General features: G+C 52.2%; 1 protein-coding gene across 5 annotated transcripts in view; it reads right to left on the reverse strand.

The window, feature by feature from the left end:
• SLC38A10 (solute carrier family 38 member 10) overlaps window positions 1–20098 on the reverse strand; it is a 38459-nt gene extending 18361 nt beyond the window's left edge. The window contains exons 1-11 of one of the 5 annotated variants that reach the window (XM_075169379.1): window positions 19868–19943; window positions 19366–19475; window positions 18509–18626; window positions 14975–15020; window positions 12935–13028; window positions 11559–11702; window positions 9682–9806; window positions 6257–6359; window positions 5270–5452; window positions 3197–3308; window positions 2908–3014 (exon numbers count right to left, since the gene is read on the reverse strand). In XM_075169379.1, the coding sequence (XP_075025480.1) occupies window positions 2908–3014; window positions 3197–3308; window positions 5270–5452; window positions 6257–6359; window positions 9682–9806; window positions 11559–11702; window positions 12935–13028; window positions 14975–15020; window positions 18509–18581 (987 nt within the window). In that variant the 5' untranslated portion in view covers window positions 18582–18626; window positions 19366–19475; window positions 19868–19943. Of the gene's footprint in view, window positions 1–2907; window positions 3015–3196; window positions 3309–5269; window positions 5453–6256; window positions 6360–9681; window positions 9807–11558; window positions 11703–12934; window positions 13029–14974; window positions 15021–17089; window positions 17478–18508; window positions 18627–19365; window positions 19476–19867 lie in introns of those variants that run through there. The other 4 variants (XM_075169378.1, XM_075169377.1, XM_075169380.1 and 1 more) reach the window with 4 other exon arrangements.
• Window positions 20099–20484: the final 386 nt, after the last annotated feature.

A 20484-nucleotide genomic window follows, 5' to 3' on the forward strand; every position in this document is an offset into this window, starting at 1 on the left:
GCTGGTCGCTTTCCCTCGGCTGTCCTTCCTCCCAGAAGATAACTCGAACTTTGTACAGAAGTGTCATTAGCTCAGACCACCTCCTCTAACCACGCCTGAGCCATCAGCGGGAAGCAAAAACATTGCATTTGTGTGGAGTGACGACATCCTCCAAACTGTGCTGTTTTGGACACCGAGCGTTTGGAGGGACAGAGTCACGGCGAAGGAATGCAGAGCCCCGGTCACTGCCGGGTTCCTCCGCTGCGCTGCGACAGAGATGCTGTGTCTGAAGGGCTGTACCGACCAAAAACGCCTGCGGTGAAGGTGTGCTGGCCGCTGCGCTACCAGGGGAGGGCAGCGGGGAATCTCTTTTCCATCCGCACAGGAGCGAGACCGAGGGGTTATTTCCTGACCTCAAGCAGCCTCTCTGCAGCTCCTCTTCCCCAACTGGGACAACAGCAACTCCGGCCTCCCTAGGAGGGGCCCCTCGGACAGGCTTGTGTCAACACTGGGAAGCCAACACCTTCCTGTTAGAAGTTAAACACTCTGTTTACAGACCTTAGCGCGACCTTCAGCAGCCCTCTGCCAAACCTCACTCTGTCCCCCTGCTCACGGCTCCCGGCGGGCAGCAGCACACGGACCCGCACCTTTACAGGAACACACTTGATGCTTAACCACAAGAAAGGGAACGCTCTCCCCAGTTCATTCACAGCTCTGCACGCCTGACTTCAAGCTTTTTAACTGCTCTGTTACCTGATCGTCTTTCCAACACAGCAAGCCTTTCAACCAAGCCACCCCCCAGCCTAGCCCAAGCTGCCGTCCCCAGCCTCGGCCGGCTGACGCGTGGCTGCGATAATTAACAACTCGCTGGCAGGAGCTGCTCATGCTTTTTGCTGGCCAGCAAACATCTGGGACTGCCCATATTCCTCCCCCTGGAACCCTCTTCACCACTTTTAATGCAACTCCCCTGTTTCGAAGCCTCAGCTTGCACCATCTTCCCAGCTCGGTAAATCTAAACTTCCTATCTCACCCGCCCCAAGAGCTGCACGGGATTTTGCTGGATGCCAGAGGTGGCCCAATAAAAGCAGCCAGTTCCCAGCAGCAGCACCGCAAGAGTCGAGAGAATTCAGGCAAGCATAAGGGCTGGAGTTGAGAAGGTCTGCTGCTTCGGAAGAAAGCTAAGGATGATGGAGGGAGAGAGAACATACACGTACACCGTTTAGGCAGGGAAAAGCGGGGAGGGACAGCTACGCCCAGGGCTGGCTCCTTCTCCCCCTTGACTGCCACTTTTCACAGGAGCATATTTTGATGGAGTGGAGCGCCTGATCAAAGAAAGCAGGAATGAAGGAGGAGACCAAAGACGGAGCTTCAGGGAAAGAATAAATGAGTCTTTGCAGAAGACCTGGAGGAATGAGGAGAGGGCGGGCCCAGAATTTGGCTCCAGAGTGGAGGCAGGGAGGTGCTCTGCAGCCTAGTGCGTTTCTGGAGGCAGGTGTGCCCTTGCTGCAGCACTTCAGAGCATCGGTCAAAGCAAGTATGCAAACTTGACAGGCGATGGATCATTCAAGAGAAGGCTGGACAGCTTGCTACCAGCCCCTTGAAATGCCAGGGTAACCTGGGGGCTGATGCTTTAGATAAGCCCTTATTCCTTTGTGGGGATTTCTGCAGGACAAACATCTTCACCAGCCTTGTGACCAGCGTTTCAGGTCAAGCGTTGTGAGGGCCCCAGTGTTCAAGCCCAGGCAGCTGACAGTCGCCTCTGGGCAGCCAGTCTAAGAGCTCAGCACATCCTAAGTGCAGTTACAAGGCACTGCAGAGAAATGTTCTGGCTTAGCCGGAATAGAAGGCAATTCTTGAAAGTGCTCTTTGTTTCCCTGAAAAATCCAGGCTGGCATTCAGACTCCTGCTTGGGGTTTCAGTCAAAGAAGTTAGGACCAAAGTGTCAGAATTCAGAGCGAAAGCTGGAAAGTTGGACTATTTCCTTGTGTCAGAGAAGGCATGAGGAAAAAAAAAAATACGCCCTGCTTAAAAACTTCATGTACGTTTGCAAACCCACAAGTCATTAAACACAGAAAAAGCCATTAGTTCTGTAGGACCCACAAAAATGTCGTGCTCTCCCCCTGCTGACTCTGCAGTTTGCCGAAAACCTTATTCCCAGCCCAGCACTGTCGTGACTGGTAATGCTGGGGCAGAGGCCTGCTAAAAGGCAGTGGATTCAGTTATTGTTAGAAAAAAAACAAACCATGTTAATTTTTCAGCCCCACAAAAGCACAGTATTTGCAGAATCAGAGAGATCAAGCCCAGCAAAGAGCCACTTTGCTTCAGTCCCCAAGGAGGCCAATTCAAACTGGAGCAAAAGGAAAAGCTACACTTCTAACAGCCTGTGAACGACCCCAATTTTTTAAAAATCAATTCCTGAAGCAACACCTCTATGTGTGTGTTCCTTTTTATTATTATTTTGGTTGAAACCAGAAAGTTGAGGGCCAGCAGCAAGAACCGCATCGCTGAGAAACTGTGTTTATTTTACCCAGCCCAGGTAGGTTGGGATGTAAGGCCCGTTAAGGTTTTATAGACTGCCTGGATTTCCCATTCTGCGGATACAGAACCCGAAGCCCACCAGAAGGCAGGCTGGAAGCAGCATTTTATGCACCAAGTGAATGCTCTGCTTGCTGCCGGAGGGACAAAAAGAGCTGGTGTTCCAGCACCAGGCAGGCCATGCACTGGGCCAGCACCTCCTCCACTGCTGCCTGCATGCCCATAAGCGATGCTACTCAAAGCAGATGACCAGAACAGCTCCCACCTGTACTGGGCAGACTGGAGGGGGAGGCTGAAGGAGGTGCCGAGCAGTTTCTCTGCCGCAGTCAGATTAACTATGTTCCCAGGCTCTGCAGAGGGCTTAGGGGGATGTCAAGCAGCATCAGCACTGACCTGTGAACAAAGTGCATTCTTGTGGATCTTCTTGTAAATAAGAGCTGGGCAGATAAAACAAATGAGGCTTCCCATCGTAGCACCTGTCAGGCCCAGGACTGTTTCCACTGGCAAAGAAGAAGAAGAAGAGAAGTCAGCAAAGGCCCCTCTTCTAGGACGGCCAGAGCAGCAGCACGTGGCGGCTGTCTGAGTTCCCGGGCAGGCTGGGCCATCCCACCCAGAAAAGCAAATAAAAGAGACCAGAGAAAATAGCCAAGCAACCAGCCCTTGCCCCCAACTCCTCACTCACCGTTCGGGATCATGATGCCTCCTACCATGGTTCCAAACACAACAGCCAGCGTCAGGGCTTTGAACCGAAGCGGGGGCATGTAACCCCCAGCAGCGAAGGTCCCGTCTTTTTGCTGGAAGAGGAAGGGCGGGAGGGGGAGAATGAGTTTAGCTCCTGCATCACAACCCCACCGCTCCTAAGCAATTACCCCAGCAGGCTCCAGCACCTTCGTCACCTCCACGCTATGGTCTCCACAGAGGTGAACGCTGGGGCGGGGGGGGCAGTTAGACGTGGTTGAGCAGTTTTAATACGCAACTGCATCTGAACCTTCAAAACAAGAGTGACGGGGGGCACGGAGCCAAAGCTGCTGTTTCCATCCTGCCCCAAATGTGAACCATACAGCTGTATCCCAATCCCTGTGCCAGTGCTGCAGCCGCCCAACCTCAGCGAGCAGCCCAAGGCCAAGGGCATGAGAAAGAGCCGCAGCTGGGAAGGCAGGAGGGAGAACGGTCACAGGGGGAAGAGCTCTGGTTTTGCTACGGCAAGGTGTCCCCTAACACCTCCGGGAGCAGGGCTATTCCCACCGCGTTACAACACGTGTACCGGCTCCTCTTGACGGAAGACGCCCTGGCTGGACAGCAGAGAGGATGACCGGTACTGCTGGGGAGCTGCTGATATGGAGGGGTTCCAGATGCCCTCTATTCCCCATCCCAAATCCACACTCCGAGCAGGAGGTGCGGAAAGCAGAGGACCCAGTAAGCCCACGTGCCCTGGAGAACCAGCAGGTCCCCGCTCTCCCGGCTGCACAGATGGGAGAGGAAAGCAAAGTGACAGGTTCAGAGCCCAAAGAGCAACGAGCAGAGCCCAGGCGAGAACCAAGTCCCTCCCAAACGTCTCCAGCGCTTACTCCTCTGCACCCGCTGGCTTTCACCGATCGTCTTCCCCCATCCTTAGGCCCTCCCAACGTGAGAAAAGAGCTGGGGGCTTCTCACAGGCAGAAGTGGCAGGATTTAGAGCTATAAATTGCTCAAGTTTTATTTCCTGCCCTAAGAGGTTTCTATTTATGCAGATACACAAAGGCCTCAGAACATTCCCACAATCTCTTACTGTTATTTACTGAATACCATCGGCATGCTTAGTGCCGTACAATACACAGAGGAGAACACGCTACTGCCACAAGGGACTTACAGTCTAAATCAGACAGACCAACTATAGTCACAAAGGCCGTCTGAAGAGCTGACCCTGGGAAAGGTGAACGTGTGGGAGAGGGCTGTATTCCACCGCATGCTTCTGCACCAGACCGGCACCAAACAGCCAGGGGAGGCACTGGAGGACGGGGACATCTGAACCCGGGGGGAGAAGGGTGCTCAGGGGGCTACTGACAAAGGTGCAAGGATGAGAATAATAATAAAAGAGCAGAAATGAGGAGGCACACACAGAAGCAAGAAGAAATGAGGCTGGGCTGCGCTCTGAGGCCAGAAACAGAAGCTTGAGCTAAATGCAAAGCAAGATCGAGTTGGCCAGCAAAAGGATGCCAGCTGGAGCAGCAGGAAATAAGGAGGCTCCTCTGTTTCCAAAAGCACATTTCTCCCCCTTTCTGAGGGGGAGAACCACCTCAGCTCTGAACTGTGTAACACTTCTGTGCGAGAGCCGAAATCCCCAGCGGAGCAGGGAAGTAGCAGCCACGGGACTCGGGGCGCAGCAGAGCAATAGCAGGCTTCAGACTCGCAACTCCAGCACTTCTGCCCACGAAATTCCTCTGCAGAGAGGACAAGAACCTCAGAGTACTAGAGATTAACCATTCTGCAGAGCAGGATTTACAGACCGCCATGGGCCTCCTGCTGCACCGTTACCACACACCAGGCACTTAGGATTTCACTGTCAGTTGAGGGTTTGTCCCTCTGGACAGCGAGCACCTACCACCAGTCAGAAATAGCAGTTGTCAACGGAGTCTCACAGAACCAAGGCACACTTGTAGCCCAGGTCGGCAGCCAGCAGCAGAAGCCAAAGAGCCACAGTAGCCCTTCAAAAAGCAAGTTTCAAAGGTGCACGCCCAGGCAGCCGGCTGCTCCTGGCCGCACAAGAGGATCTTACCTGCTGCTCAAAGAGAAGGGTGTTCAGCGCCTGTCTGCACGGGAGAATCATCATCGGAAACCCCACAGCTACCGACATCATGAATCCCACTCGAATCATCTCCGTCACAAGGTTGGAAGGGAAGTTCATGAGGACGTTCCCAGCAATGGCTTCAGTGTAACTCACGTAGCCAAAGAAGCCCACCTGTCCGGCAGGAGGGGAGGTGAGCGGATGGGGTTTGACTCCAAAGCACATTCATACCTGCTCTTTACAAAAGGGTGGGGGTCAGCGACCTCCCATGAGTTAGGACCAGCCAGCCAGGGAGGGGCCACCTCCACAGGCAACCTGCAGCAGCCCCAGCTGCAGCACCCCCAAAAGTTGAGACAGGCGGTTAACGAATAGTGGGACCTTCCTAAAAGCAGAGGCAAGTTTCTCACTAAATACAGGGGGCTTTCACGGAGGATGTTGCAGCGAGGGAATGCTACCGCTGCCCGTGACACAGAGCAGTGACAGCCTTGCTGCCAGGCCCACGGACCAGCCCCCTCCGACAAAGGAGGGGCCGTAACGATTCCCTGCATCGTTACAGGGGCAGGCTCTTCTCAGGAATTATTAACTCGGTTTTATTAACTGGTGCTTTACGAGGCATAACTTCCTTCACCTCTTTCCAATCGCAACAGGCTGAAAGAAGCTCCCCTAAACTCTGGGGGGCATCTCCAGCTCCAGGCTGGGCCCTGGAAGGCAGACGGCAGGCTGATGCCTGGAAGAGCTGGGTCTCCACTCTGCCTCTGCCCAAGGAAATGTGCCGCACTGAAAATTTGGACTCTCCAAATGCCTCCTGCACTCTTTGGTTCACCTCCTCCCATCTAATTTTGCTTTCAGCAAAATGACTTCTCTTTCAGGATGAATACAGATAAGCAGAAACCAGCCCCAGCTGAAGATAAATCATCATCCCTGTTGCCCCTCCAGAGCGTGACTTCTGGCAAGGAAAGAGAAGGGGAAGTTTCTTACCGTAATGTAAAAGGTGGTGACCACGTTTAGGGAAGAAGCAAATATGGAGCTCATGATTTTAACAGACGGCTCGTCCAAGCTATCATAGGTAGGCAAGACCTGACTGTAGAAAAGGGTAAATTATTTAAGGAAACCTTCTGCAGAGAGAGAGAAAAACCCAACTCCAGCACGTTCCCTGCCTCAGCCCAGCAGCAAAGAATCCCTGACACCTTCCCCCTATGGAGCATAAACACTCGCTGCTATTCCACAATTTATATTGCTAATGCCAAGAGATTTCAGAACACTCATAACTTTAAGTGTTGCAAAAATATTCCTGCTCTCCACACCCCACCACGTGGAGCTAAACGTGTGATGTAAACATTTTGGTTCAAAAGTGTTGCAAAATGAATGACCGTTTGTTCCAGTGAAACACCAGTGGCACCAGGCCAGGCAGCGCATTGGAGATTATTGTTCTTGGAGCTCTCTATGCTGATAATTAAAGCAACGCAGTGTTTACAGAGTAAAAGCAGGAAGAAGGTTAGAGCATCACACTGTCTAAAAGAAAAGTTAAACAAACAAAACTAAATGCAGCGCCTGTCATATTTCGGCGCTGCTGCTAGAGCTCAGTTCATAGAAAGCTGGGAGCGCCAATTACACGGGATTTGGGGTATTTACAGACCTGGAAAGCATGTGGAATGTACTTTTTGACATCAGGTGCATATTTTAGCAACTCATTAACCTCTTGTTACTTTAATTCAAGTGGCTACATCCTGGCTTCACGTTACTGAAGGAACTCTCACGAGAAGGGGGGGAGCATCCAGTTAGATGGGAAGGGGGTATCCCCAGCTCCAGTGGGCACAAAGCCATTAACAGAAAGTGTGTCAAGCTGAGGCCAAGCAGAAAAATCCTTAACCCTTAATCCCTTAACGTCAAACGGTTCCGCACAAAGGAGGCCGAGCACATCGGCTCGCAGGAACCCGTGAGACGCGCGGGGTCTGTGAATGCAGCACCGTGACAGCCATTTACCGGCAGGGAGCAGGGAGACCAGCTTCCCCAGGAGCCTCTCCATTTCGGATTCCTCCCTACCCTCAACGCAGCAACCTCCGCTAGATTAACCGACTATGTCCCAGACTTCAGCCCCACGAGGGGAAGAGAGCCAGCCAAACACTGGGCGCAGGAAGGAGGGAAGCCGAGAGGCTCTGCAGCGCGCGGGACGGCAGAGCCAGGCCAGGTTCGCGTTAGTGCGGGAGCAACGGCAGCGACACGGGGAGAAGTGCCACGCAAAGTCCAGCTGCACCCAGGCTTCCCGCGATCACCTAACGGCACCCGTTTGGTCAACTTGGGTTTGGAGGACCAGCAGAGTGTCCCTCAAGCGCCCACGACACGCTGCTGGGCCCTCCTGACCATCACCGCCTCCCAAGGCAGAGCAAGAGGACAAGAAGCACGCAACAGGCAGCACGTCCTGACACGCCCGGGGTTTATTTTTAAGCAAAATGACTGCACTGAAGGCCAGCGAAGGATCAGGGATCCTTCCCCACATTATCTGTTACACTGCACCTCAAAGAGGGCACAGGCAGATGGTTCCTCCTGAGCAGAGAGCAGGCAAGTCAGCGCAGGCATTAGGAGCAGCCTCGGAGAAAGCAGCCCCGCTTCAGAGATGGCCAGAGCTACCTCAGAGTATCTGTTCTTCACCTTCGCGGCAGGGACCGCCTCGTACAGGCCCTCCGAGCACAGTACTAACTCAGCCTGCGGGGAACTGATGCTCACAGAGGCAACGAACAACATCCGGACTTTCATTATCCCTGTGAATTCAGCATTTTTGCATCCGTCTGCACCAGAATAGCCATCTCCAGAAATTAAAAGTTTTCTCCTGGAAAGCTCTATTGACTCCTCTTTAATTAGAGGGTTCAGCGACTTGACCGAGGTCACGCAAGGAGGCTGCAGCAGAGGTAACCCTGGAGCCCTCGCGCTCCAGCTCTCAGCTCCACAGCAGATTTCCACGCCACATAACTGTAGAGGAGCGACCTACTTTGCAACTTCAGCAACAACAGGATAGCTTTTAAAGAGCGAAGGGTATTGAACTCACAAGTAAAGCAGGGTCAAGTTTTTCAAGCTAGAATAACAGTGCATTTATTTGTCCTTACTGTATGCTGCATTTACGTGCTGAAGGAAAAGGATTTCTGCTTTATGTTAGAATTATTTATTTTTTAAAAAGGTGATTCAGAGGTTAGCAAAATTAAACCTACCTAGCTGAGAATAACGTGCTTATAAAGAGTGCCTGGGCTGGGGACAGCATACTGCCCTGATGCTTGGAAAAAACGCATAGCTTTAGGTTCGGCTTGCCACGTAAGTGCTGTAATGGAGCCTATATTTAGGTATGTGCATACTGGTCCAGACCAAACGATTTCCCTGCATTTCCAACTCCCAGAAAAATTGTGCTGGGTACTGTGTGGCTACCATAAGAAAAAAAAAAAACTGGAATTTAAAAACTCTAAAATGTTAACTAGGTAAAGCTGTAAAAGACTACAACTCCCTTCACCAGTTGTAATGGAGACATTAAACAGCAAGACTGGAGCATGTTCGGGTAGGAACCGAGCTGCCAAGAGAGCCGATAAGTGGAAAATGATGATTTGGATTTTGCGTGTGGGTGTAAACACAGCAGTCTGAACAAATTTTATCTGTCACATTCATTTACTGTTGGCATGCTACCCATTTGCTAGAACTACAGGGGGGAAAGCCCGACTCTGCCAGCCTTCCAAATGAGGATAGTCTTTTCCGTGTCCACATTTGGATTTACACTTCTATTTAAAGTCTGTTACTATTCTGGCCAGGCACGTATTGCTCACTTGCCATTTTGGTGCAGGAGGTAATGCTGCTAGAAACGTGAAAATAGCCTGGTCTGCCATCACGTCCTTCCACGTGCCAACGGAAACCCTCATTAAAAGCAGGTAACTGGAAATGTGCAAACAACTCTCCAAAGCCAACGACTGTGCGATCTTCTGAGTATTCTCAAAGAAATTTTGGGAAGCAGAGAGCAGCCGCGAGTGTACGCTACCCTGCAGGGGGCCCTGCGGCCATTAGGCGACACAGCCCTGCTGCCTTTCCTGGTACTAAATCATTCCCTTCAAGAAACAGGGGAAATTCATCACTTCTGCAGCTGTACCAGAAGCAACATGCATTACACTGAGGATCTGTTTGGCCCAAATGATCTTGTGTTGCTCAAGTACAATAACTCCCAAGTGAAATATAACTCCCTCCCCCATCTAGGTAACAAAAGGGTCACAACTGAATGAGATGCTGTACTTCAGTGGGCTGTAAAATATTTTGATTAAAATAAAATAGGAAACCAGATGGTATCTATCCCTTGCAGATCCTCACGACCCTCTGCCCTCACAAAAACTCATTGCGCACCACAACTGCCAGAAGTGGGAATGGCAGATACTTACGACTGACAGGCGAAAGACATGCCAAAGATGGGGATGCAGCGAAAAATGCCCTCCCAACGAGTGTAACTAACTCGCTGCAGCCACTGCCCGCTGAAGAGGCCATGCTTGAAGGACGACAGCACAATCTGTAGCCAAGAGAAAGAAAAGGGGTTAAGATCCAACCCAAAACAACTTAATGGCAGGAGTAATGCCGCTGCTGGGATAAAAGGCAGCGTGTGGCAGCTCTGCGAGGAACAGCTTACACTGCCTACCGCAGCCCGACCTCTATTAGTCAAATTCCCCAGCTCCCCACCCCACCCACACACTTATTAAAGCTCCCAGCAACCTCCATAGGCCCCTTGCCACCAAGGATCCCGGGGTGTATTTTCAAAGATCTATGACATTCCCCCCTTGTTTGATGCCATCAGACATCATAGCACGCACCAGGGTGGAACAATTTCCACTGACACATTTAACTGGGAGAATTATTGTTCCCAGCAATTTCTTTTGCACTTTTTTAAACACATTTTTAAACCCAAACGGGAAGCGACATTTGCCTTGGAGAATCCTGTTCGACAGAGAGAGACAAAGGTTCCTAAAACAGGACCCCGCCTGCACACTGCTACTCCAGAGCCATTTAACAACACCAGTTCACCGAAGACAAGGATAAACTTCACGAAAACAGGGGAGCGAGGCACCCAGAGGAGGCCAGGGGAGCTCTTTTGCCATTGACAGGGAAACTGGCAGGCATTGGGTTGCACAGGAAACAGAAGGTAAATATGTCTGAATGCCTGTTTATAATATCGCCTGAATGGGGGTTTTCTAATCCCCAGAGATTATGTTTTAGTGCAGCCAACTCTCATGAAATGTTGTGGTTTTCTTAAAGGCACAGCTCCTGGAACACGGCAGTTTTGTAAAACACTCATTTACAGTCTCCAGCCTCCTCACAGAGGCAAGCTCAGAAGCGTGACCCAGCACAACCTACTAAAAAAAATGTTAAGTGGAAAGAATTTCCACACCTCCCTTTTCTTCCTTTTGTTTCAACTCTTCCAGTCCTGAAATTTGGGAGAAACAGGTGGGGCTCCACGAGCAAACCACATGAGCATCCGTGAGGTGAAACCTGAAGTCATTAAAAAGCAAGTGAAAGTCTCCACCCCTCAGTAAATGGTGCTATACAACGGGGCTTGGCCAAGCCAAACAGGGCCAGCTTTAGGTAACTCTCAGCTTACCCTACTTAATCTAAATGGTCAAGAATCCATTCACCTCAGTGAAGAAAAACTTTTCTAGAAATATCTAAGAACAAGTAGACGCCATGTCCCAGACTGAAGACTTTACGAAGCTTTCGATGCGCAAGAAATAGAAGTGCTGGTGTCTAACAAATAAAACTACTTGCAGCCTGAAAGACATTAACCATCAGCTGCAACAACGCATGCAAAGTATATGCTTGAGTTCTTAACAAGAACTGCCTTCCCCCTGCAGATTAGAAGGATTGAGGTTTTCAAGGCAAAACACTAACGCTTGATGAAAGTCCTTCTGCTTCCAGGCACTCTTCCCCACATCTTCCATCCTTTGATTTAAAGTTCAGAGCCCTAAATTATAAGACACCAAAAAGCAGAATAAACCACAACTCGATTTGTGGTTTATTATTATTTGTGCCACCACAGTCCCTCGCATTTGTAATAGCTTACAGACCCACGGGCCACTTTCGACAGTCTGCACCTCCCCACCTCCACCAGCTCAAGAGCACAGGCACCCAGGTCACTCATTATGCCCGGCACTAGCAGCACTAATTATCAGGAAGGACATTTTAAACTCGAGGCCTGCACCTGCAGGCTGTCCCAGCGGGAACATCTGTGTTAAAATAATAGGAAAACAGCATTCCCAGCGTCGATACTCACCACGAACATGAACACCGTGTAAAAGATCAGAGCCATGGCACTGAATGACTGTATGGAGGCCATCATGTTCCTCTGGAGGCTCAGGGGAAGTACAATGCACAGGGAGACGGCAAAGAGCAGGACTATCCGGAAACTGCCCGACACCTGGAAGAGGAACCTGCATAAAGAACTGGAGCACGGAGGACACTCAAAACATCCCACCAAATTAGCAAACCCCGATGTGGTTAATTTTTCCAGAGTGAGAAACAACGCAAAGCCAGGATCGATTTCAAATGTGAAATTCTGCTTCTGCACGTATTTAAAGATCTGATGCTGAAAACTTGCCATTTCGTTGGCTAGGTCTGTGATTAGCTTATACAGTCACTGGGTGCCACTGTTGCTCTACACAGTGCGTGACAGGTCCATCCTGGAGTGGAAGTATTTGGGGGGCGGGGGGGGGGGGGGGGATGGTGTTTAAATGCTATTCCAGCACAAGCTATTCAAGTATTTTCATGCAATTAAATAAAAACTAAACTTACTTGGGAAACCAGAGATTGAAGTCTTGAAAATTCTGATCCAGAAAATTAATCAAAACCTCGCATTGGTATTTATTATAGCAGAACACTCTGAAATGCTAGGAAATATTTAATACCTAATTTGGCTGCAGTCACAACGCATCTTTTTAACTTCACAGTCCCTTAATCGGAGCTTAGCAGCATCAGGCAGAGCAGATAACAGCCCCGCCAAAAATCCTTCCACATGTCCATTTTGCTTCCCCGCACGGCCCTCGCGCCGGCTCCGAGCGCTGCTGCTCACAGCTCTCCAGGAAGAGCCGCAAGAGCCTCCTGCCCACGAGGAGCACCTCTCGCCTCCGCGCGTCTTGAGCCAACGCCGGGCTCACCACACAGCTTATTTTATCTCAAAGCGGAGGCAGGCGCACAGTAACTTTGGCCACCAAAACAGCAAGGGACAGGACAAAAATCCCTCCTGAACTACAGGGCTGCAAGGGTGTGAGAGCTCAGACAGAGGAACTCTCTGTCACTACTCATTGGGGCAGGAATTAAGACAGGAAGCATCATCTCCTCCAGGAATCTGCTCCAGAATTAACAGAGACCAAGTTAAAAAGAATTCCTTTGTTGGAAACGCCTTATTGGAGGTTTTACACATCTGATTGTTCGCCATATGTCTGGGCTTCCAGGACTTCATAGAGCTCAATGCTCTGTGCACAAGGCGTGCCGCTCAAGCTCACCGTGAGGTGACCCCACAACGCCTCGCGGGCTGCTGAGCACGCTGCTACGGCGGGACGCTCGTTGCTGTGTCTAAGGCACACACGGCTGGATGCAAGAAGAGGGATCACTGTCTGCGTTGTAGATGTGATCCAGTGAGGATTTATTTACCTGAAATCCAAGCAGCCGGGCAAAGAAATTGGACCCCAAATCACCAATGACAACATAGAAAGCAATGCAAGTTCCCAGCATCAGCCCAATCATGCTGCAAAAACAACAAAACACACACAGGTTAGGAGGCCGGAGCAGGAACCCTGCCACACAGCTCCTGCTCCTGAGCAGGGTGCGTCAGCAGCCACATTCCCAGCGGATTTGTGCTCTGCAGCCCTCGCAAGAGGATAAGGCTTTGTTAATGCTAAGGCTACCTTAGAGACACTGCCTGGGACTGCCGTAACTGAGCCTGCGGCGACAGGGCCCCCCCGATGACACGTGAGCAGCGCGAACACCGCTACGTGCCCTGCGTGGAGCAGGGCTACGGTTCACAGCTGGGAGCAAGAGACACCCTACATACACTGCAGCCGCGGGTGAAGGGTGAAGGCAAAGGTTTAGCACCGACAAGGTCTCAAGGGCTACACCCTGCACGCAGCCGCAACAGCTGAAGATTGCTTAGGATCCTGCTGCACCGCCGTTTGCCAAGGAACGTCCAGAAGAGTTACACAGAAACAGCTAAAAGGGTACATTTAGACTTAAAATCGTCACTTGCTTGCGTTCAGAGGAGAGCAGCCTCAGGGTGCCTTGCTTCAGCGTACACCCACCCTTAACACAACTTTCTGGCCTTTCACAGTGGGGACAAGCCCCAGGTTTTGCTGAACCCACACTGAAATACACATCTGGCAACCAGGAGTAACGTAGGTTTTCTGTCTACAGGGATACAGCGGGCTGCGAGTGAGCTCTGACAGCCACGTGAGCGGGCTGCGCATCGCTACTGGTGCTGGAGGGGAGGACCAGCTTTTGTCCTCAGGCTCGTGAAGGGCAGGCCACCAGTTCTGCATTCAACCCTAGCAAAATAAAAACCAGAGAACCTCCATCCACCTCGCGTTCACTCCTAACGTCTTGGCTAGAGATGCCGCTCTGGTAACGGCCCGTGCGTGGGTTTAACTGCTGTTTGGAGCCACAGAAAAAACAGACCTTGGAGATGGCAAGAACTCCTTTGTTTCTCGGAAAAACGTTTAAAAGAATCAGCAAGAGGTTCTCTCAGCCCCATGCCCCGCAGCAGGGGCCTACCATGAAAGTCTCGATATCAAATCGGCTCTCAAACTTCTTTCCACAAAATGGACCACACTTTAATGAAAAGATTGCCTTATGAACTGCTTCTCCTCCCATTCATGATTGCACGGACCACTTTCCCTCCCAGTTCCAATTATATAACATCCCTCTGGCAATTACAGCAATTGCTTGCACGGACAAGTAACATCTGAGAAATATTCTGTGTATTTTTAGTGTTCTGCAGCAGTTTGCAGCTGGGAAGAGGGAAGGAGCCAGCACCACTGACTGGCCTGGGCTCAAGACGCCTCCACCAGAGAATATCTGCTGGAAAAAGCAGTGCTGTAACGAGGTCCCATCACCCATCACGACTGCTCAACGAGACCCGCGAGGGAGCTTCTACTTGCATGGGGGTCACCTGAGGAACCAGAGTCTGTCCTGAAAGGGAGAGGGGATTTCCCCCACGAGGCATCTCCTAACGCCCGGCGTCTCGCAGAGGCAAGCGGCACCCGCTGTGAGGAGCGGGCAGGACCAGAGCAGCTAAAGGGTGGATCCGAGGTACTGAACGCTCTCCCTCCCACTAACTCACGGAAATCTTGGCAGGGATTTCACCCCTGGAAAACACCCACAAGTGACATGCCCATGATTTCATAGCACACGCAGCAGAGCGGGAGATGAGTTCATTCCCTGACTTCTGTGCTCCCACTATCTGGAAAGCGCTCGTCTCCACGCAGAACGGGTGGGACATGCTGAAGGCGACACCTGCGAGCTGCGCTCAGGGGATCTCACTTACGCTCTTGTTCAAATTCTAGGTGGCACGGAAGACTTCTGGGACCAGAGAAGGCAGGAGGGTAACAAACAAGAGCGCAAGGCCACAAGAGGCTACAGAGCGGTATTCTTCATTAAAGAAAACCAAACTATTCAAGCTTTAAATAAGTAGCAGATTACCTTGTTTCCACCAACATTTTTCCTGCTTTTCCATAGGCATGAAATGCTGGCATAAGAGGAAAAAAAGTTATAGTTAGTCAAAGAAAGGTCCAGAACGTGGCACACACACGAGTTCGACATTAAACAATAATAGTGACAAAGGGCAGTGCAGCAGGAACCCACCGGTGTTGTGTTTTGGGGCCGTTTCCCTTGCCCACCCTCTTACTTTCTTTTTCAGACATGCCCTCTGCAAACTGAAAACCACATAAGACAGGAACAAAGATGAGGAAAAGATAGAAAGCAGGTTCTTTTTTTTTCTTTCTATTCGAAAAAAACAGTGGTGTGAAGTAGCAGTCACACATGGCAACCATTAAAAGAAAGTCAGCGCGGAAGAGAAAATATGCATGTATAAGATGCTGTGTGGCAAAAAGTTACTGCAGTGCAAAATTTCAATCAAACTCTCATTTTTATTTTTATCTTCCCACTATAGCTGAACCGCCTGACGTTGCTGGATGGGAGATCTGAGACGGTGCCCAGAACGTTCAATCCCATACCCAGAATACCCAGTACTCACAACCCACACCAAAGGGCTGCTGCCAAGAGACTTTTTTTTCCCCTCCCATACTTGAGTTGCAGCTTGTAGCAGAAAATGATCAGTAGTCTTTAAATCATTGTGTTTTTTCTTAAAAAGAAAACGCCAAGAAAACTCCGCTTGTATTTTTAGATCTTACTGGGTAGAATGGGAATTGAGACCTCCAGTTCCAAGCACAGACCACATTGCCCGACTCTGTCAGTCTTTAAATGCAGAGGTCCAACATGAAAACCACCACCCTAGACTCCCTTTTGTCTTCTCTCAAGGTACAACACACATTCCTGGAGGCCGCCAGAAAACAAACTTTATTCGCTTCTGGAAGCATCTTCTGCTATTTTAAATATTAACTTACAAAGTCTGATTTCTTTGGACTCTGCTTGAGCTAAAAATTGAGGAAACAAGATGTTCTCCCACAGAATGAGAAAAAGGCATGGCAGGAGACCCACAGCAGAAAAATAAACCGGAGCTGTTATGTGGGGTAGCACCGAAAATAGCCGATGGCTCGGTGACAGAGCGGGTGGAACAGCCGCCACCAGGCACGCTGCCCGAGCGCGAAGAGCAGCCGCACCGCTTCGGCCTCCAGCTCTCACCTCGTTTGGGAGCTCGCAACAACAAGGGGAAAAGGCCCTTGGGGGGATCACTCACACAGCCAAAGGGCCAGGGATGAGAGAGAGGGGAACCAGCAAGAGGAAGACATCTCTCCTGGAGACTGGGACATTAGCGAGCCGAGCTCCAGAAGGGCTGCTGCTGCTGCACGGCTCCTGCGAGCGCCTTTTTTACGTCACACAAAGGTAGGTGCCTCCAGGTAACAGCCACCGCTGCCGGCGATAGCCTGGGCTGGAGGTGCTGAGAAACCATCAGTCTCCCTGGCTGTTCTGAAGTCATGTTCTAACGAGAACAAGCTTTCAAACGTTATGCCAGATGTCCCCATCTGGGGACACTGGAAAAATTGGATCCTTTATCTTCTCAAGGAGGAAGGAGATGATGACTGTAAAATAAATTGTACAGTCAAGCATCTTCAGAATGGGATCTCTAGATGCCTAACAAGCTGGGCAGAGCTGAATCTGCTCATTAACGAGAGAAGCCCTTTTAAACGAAGCGTGGTTACTAGAACGGGCAACCTGCGTTTCAGCACTTTTCTCTGCAGGGAGCGGAGCCGAGCTGCCTCCCGGGGCTGCAGCGTGCTGCTGACGGGGTCGGTACCCAGCACAGGCAGTCTGCAAAGACCCAGGCCACTTCCAGCAGCTGTAAGGGCAGGCATTAACCCACCTCCTGGTTAAAGTCTGTCAGGGAACCGCATCCCGCTTCCCTTCTTGTCCACACATCTGCCCATGGCCCTTCCCTCCACACAGTGCAGGAGAACAGCGGTGAAGAGCAAAATATTAATACCCAACCCCTTCAGGCACAGAGCGCTGCCGAGCAAAGGCGCCTGGGCTAGGCATCAGCCTGTTACCAGCCTGGCTCTTTTGTGGCTCTAACGATCGCTCTCAATGTTCCTCCGGAAGGGACTGGCTGACTGAAGTTATTTTGCAAAACTTTCTTACGTCTTTCAGCACTGCCAAAGCCTCCCACAGAATCAGCTGCAGGGGCTGCCAGGATCTCTCGCAGATGTACCAGGGCACAAGCCCACGGTGACAAAGGCTGTCTGTGTGGAGCTGCTCAACCTTGATGCATTAGGATGCATTATAGGAGCGCTGCCTTTCCTCTCAGGGCTGTCCCTCCCGGTGGCACCTCTCCCAGGGCAGAGGCGTTTCTTTCAGCACCAGCGTTTGCGTGCCAGGAAGTTTAGAAGCATTACTGGCTCTCTGTGTATTCGAGCCCCTTGGCTTCAGAAAGTGCAGAGGATCCCTTCTTCCCGGGAGACGCTCCAAGGTGGAGGGGACTCTCTGTACTTCGGGGAAGCGGCACACAAAGATGTGTTGTAAGGGGGCAGGGAGAAGCACCCCGGGCAGCTGGGCTGGGAGCGGTGGGGACAAGTCAGGCGCTACCTGGGGGCTCCCCCTTCCCTCCAGCATCACAGGCACAACCTCCGAGACCACACAACTTCTTGATCTTTTCCGTTTCTGGCAGATGTAACTCGGCAGAAGCCCAGACGTGCAGCCCGGTAGCAGCATCTCAGGCACTGAAGATGGAGGAAACCCATCTGTCAACAACACGGTCAGCGAGCGAGCGAGCCATGCGTTTCTTTATCTCTTTTACCAACGGCAATGTCAGCCAACTCTCTCCTCCCCCAGAGAAATAAGGGAAACCGAGTAAAAGATGACTTTTCCTGCCATTTCACATGCCAATGGAGAGGACTGGGACCCGACCACCTCCTCCTGCCCCCCAAGTCGGTCAGAATCAGAAGAGAGGTCACAAGCAGAGGCCAGCCCTGGCGCCAGCGCAGAGGCGACGAGCTCCGAGGAAGAGGGCTGGCAGGCTCTGCCAGAAACCCACACATGAATCTTGCAGATGTTTTTATTTTCTTGGCCGCTTGGAACCTTGCGCGCTGTTTCCTCTCTGCTCTGCCATAAACGCGCACACAGCTCGGATCCAGGCAGCCCGAGCTCCATGCCAGGCTCTCCGCTGGCAGAACCCGATGTCCTCGGCAGCACACTGGGTGGGGAAGCTCGCGGCTTTCGTGCCGAGACCAATAATTTACACCAGACACCCGCTACGCCAGCTCCCGAAAACTTGGGTTTTGATCAGTCAGCGCTGCATCTCCTCCCCTGCCCTGCAGAGTCAAAACAATTCTGCGCCTATTAACTTCACTGTCAAGAGCAGAATTAAACCCTCGCGTTCCCCTGGGGACATGGGGCAGGGGGGAGAGACTGACAGAGGAACAAAACACAAATTGAAAACTACATGAAGAAACCATTTGCTATTCCAACAATATCAGTATGAAAGTTGTAAATTAAGAGGTCAAAGTAAAACCGCAGTTAAAAAAAAAAAAAAAAACAAGCCCTAGAGCTGAAAATTCTCACCGAGGCCAGGGTAGGTCCTGCGCTTGCTGAGATTGGCCGATTTCACCAGGAACATGCAGGATTGATGAGTCATCCAAGAACAGAAAATCAGCAGCAGAGCTCCCAGGACAATGCCACACTGAAACGGGAGAAGAGGGGGGAAGAGACAAGCGCAAGATGGACAATCGGTGGCTCCGCACAGCCTTATTGCCGTCCCCTATCGCCCCTAGGCTCCCTCGCATATTTCCAGCCACGCTTTTGCCTGTTAAGGGAGTTCCCTCGACTTCAGAGCAGCCGGGAGAAACATGACGTACGAGCTCAATTTCACTCTCTCCGCAGCCCAAGGACGACATGGAGCAGCCACCTGTTTCCCACAGCTTCCAGCTGCACCAATTTAAGCACCGAAGAGGAAACTGGGAGCCATTTGTGGAGCAGAACTTTCTCAGCTCCCCTCGTTCATCCCCCAGCGCTCTCCGCAGCTCCCAGCAGGTTCACACAGAGCAAAAACCACTCCTAATCCCGAGGTGCAAACTCTGTTGTAAACTTATTAAATAAGAACTATTTGATAGCGCAAACTAATTACCAAGTTCACTACCAGCGCTGTCCTGCCTTGCTCGTTCACGCGTTTGCGGCGGGGGATGTTAATCACTGGACACTTTTTAAACAGGTGACTTTAAACAGGCACAAGCAATGCCAGATTTTAATCGCAACTGCCCTTTTTTCTGCTGTATTTAACTGTGGTGTGGCCGTAGGGATGGCAGCAGCTCCTGGAGAGGGGGCGCGGGGGCAGAGCTCAGCACGAGGGTTTGCAAACACCTCCGAGCAACCCGTGTTTATCACACAGATAAATTCTTTGCTTTTTTACCCCTTCTACTCACAAGAAAGGCAGAAAATGATTCCCTGGAGACCTCATGACAAAGAAAATCACGTAGTTTGGCACAAGAGACATCCCATCTCGGTTTTTAGCGCTTCCTTCGCTGACCGTCCTCTACCAACCACCGCAAAACACTGAACCACCGAACACCGAGCGAGGACCAGGGGCAAACGTGCAGGTGCAGCCTCCGACTGCGCTCCCCAGCCCCTCGCCCAAAGCCGGCTCTCGGGGCAGACACGGCGCCAAGGAGCCCGTCGGGACTTTAAGCGGAGGAGAAGACAGACCAACGCGCCCAGCTCCCCGCGCTGCACCCGCCCGCGGCTCTCTCTGCTGGGGGGAACCAGCGACGGGCCCCGGCGTCTCTCACCGCCACGGGGACGCCGGCAGGACCCCCTACCCGCCCGCGGGGTTCGGTGAGACCGGCGGGTACCCAGCCCCGGCCCCGCCGCCCCGGGAGAAGCGTCCCCAGCGGCGGGGGGCGGCCCGGGGGGCGGCGGGGCGCTCACCTGCCGGAAGCAGAAGGGCACGGTGAGCACGCTCACCCCCACGATGCTGTTCACCACGTTCATGATCAGGCCCCAGTTGGAGCCCGCCGCTGCCGCCGCCATGGCCCGCGGCGGGGGCCTCCCTGCGGCGCGGGGTCCGGCTCGCAGCCGCCGCCCGGGCCCCCAGACGACTCCTCAGCCGGCCGTGCCCGCCATGGCGGGACCGGACCCGCCCCGACCCGCCGCCGGCCCCGGCACCGGCCACAGCGGCACTTCCGGGTTCCGTTGCTCCGCTGGCGCTTCCGGGAAGTTAAGGGGCCGGGCAGCGAGACGCGCGGGGCAGAGCGGCGCTGAGCGGGCTACTCCTGCCGTCTGGGCGGACCGTGCCCGCTGCTCCTGGGAGAGCCGGGGAGGGAAGCCGGGGTGTCCCCCTGCCTGGGGGCACCCCCGAGAGCCGGGGACACACACGGGCATGCAGGCATGCACGCATGCACATGCATGCACACCTCCGCGTACATGCAGCCGCATGCACGCAAAGGCATGCAAATGCATGCACACACGCACATACGTGCAGATGCGTGCATGTGAAGGCATGCACATGCAGGCACACACGTGCACACGCGTGCACGTGCATGCAC

The sequence above is a fragment of the Calonectris borealis genome, chromosome 20 (genome assembly GCF_964195595.1).
Source record: "Calonectris borealis chromosome 20, bCalBor7.hap1.2, whole genome shotgun sequence".
Lineage (NCBI taxonomy): Eukaryota > Metazoa > Chordata > Aves > Procellariiformes > Procellariidae > Calonectris > Calonectris borealis.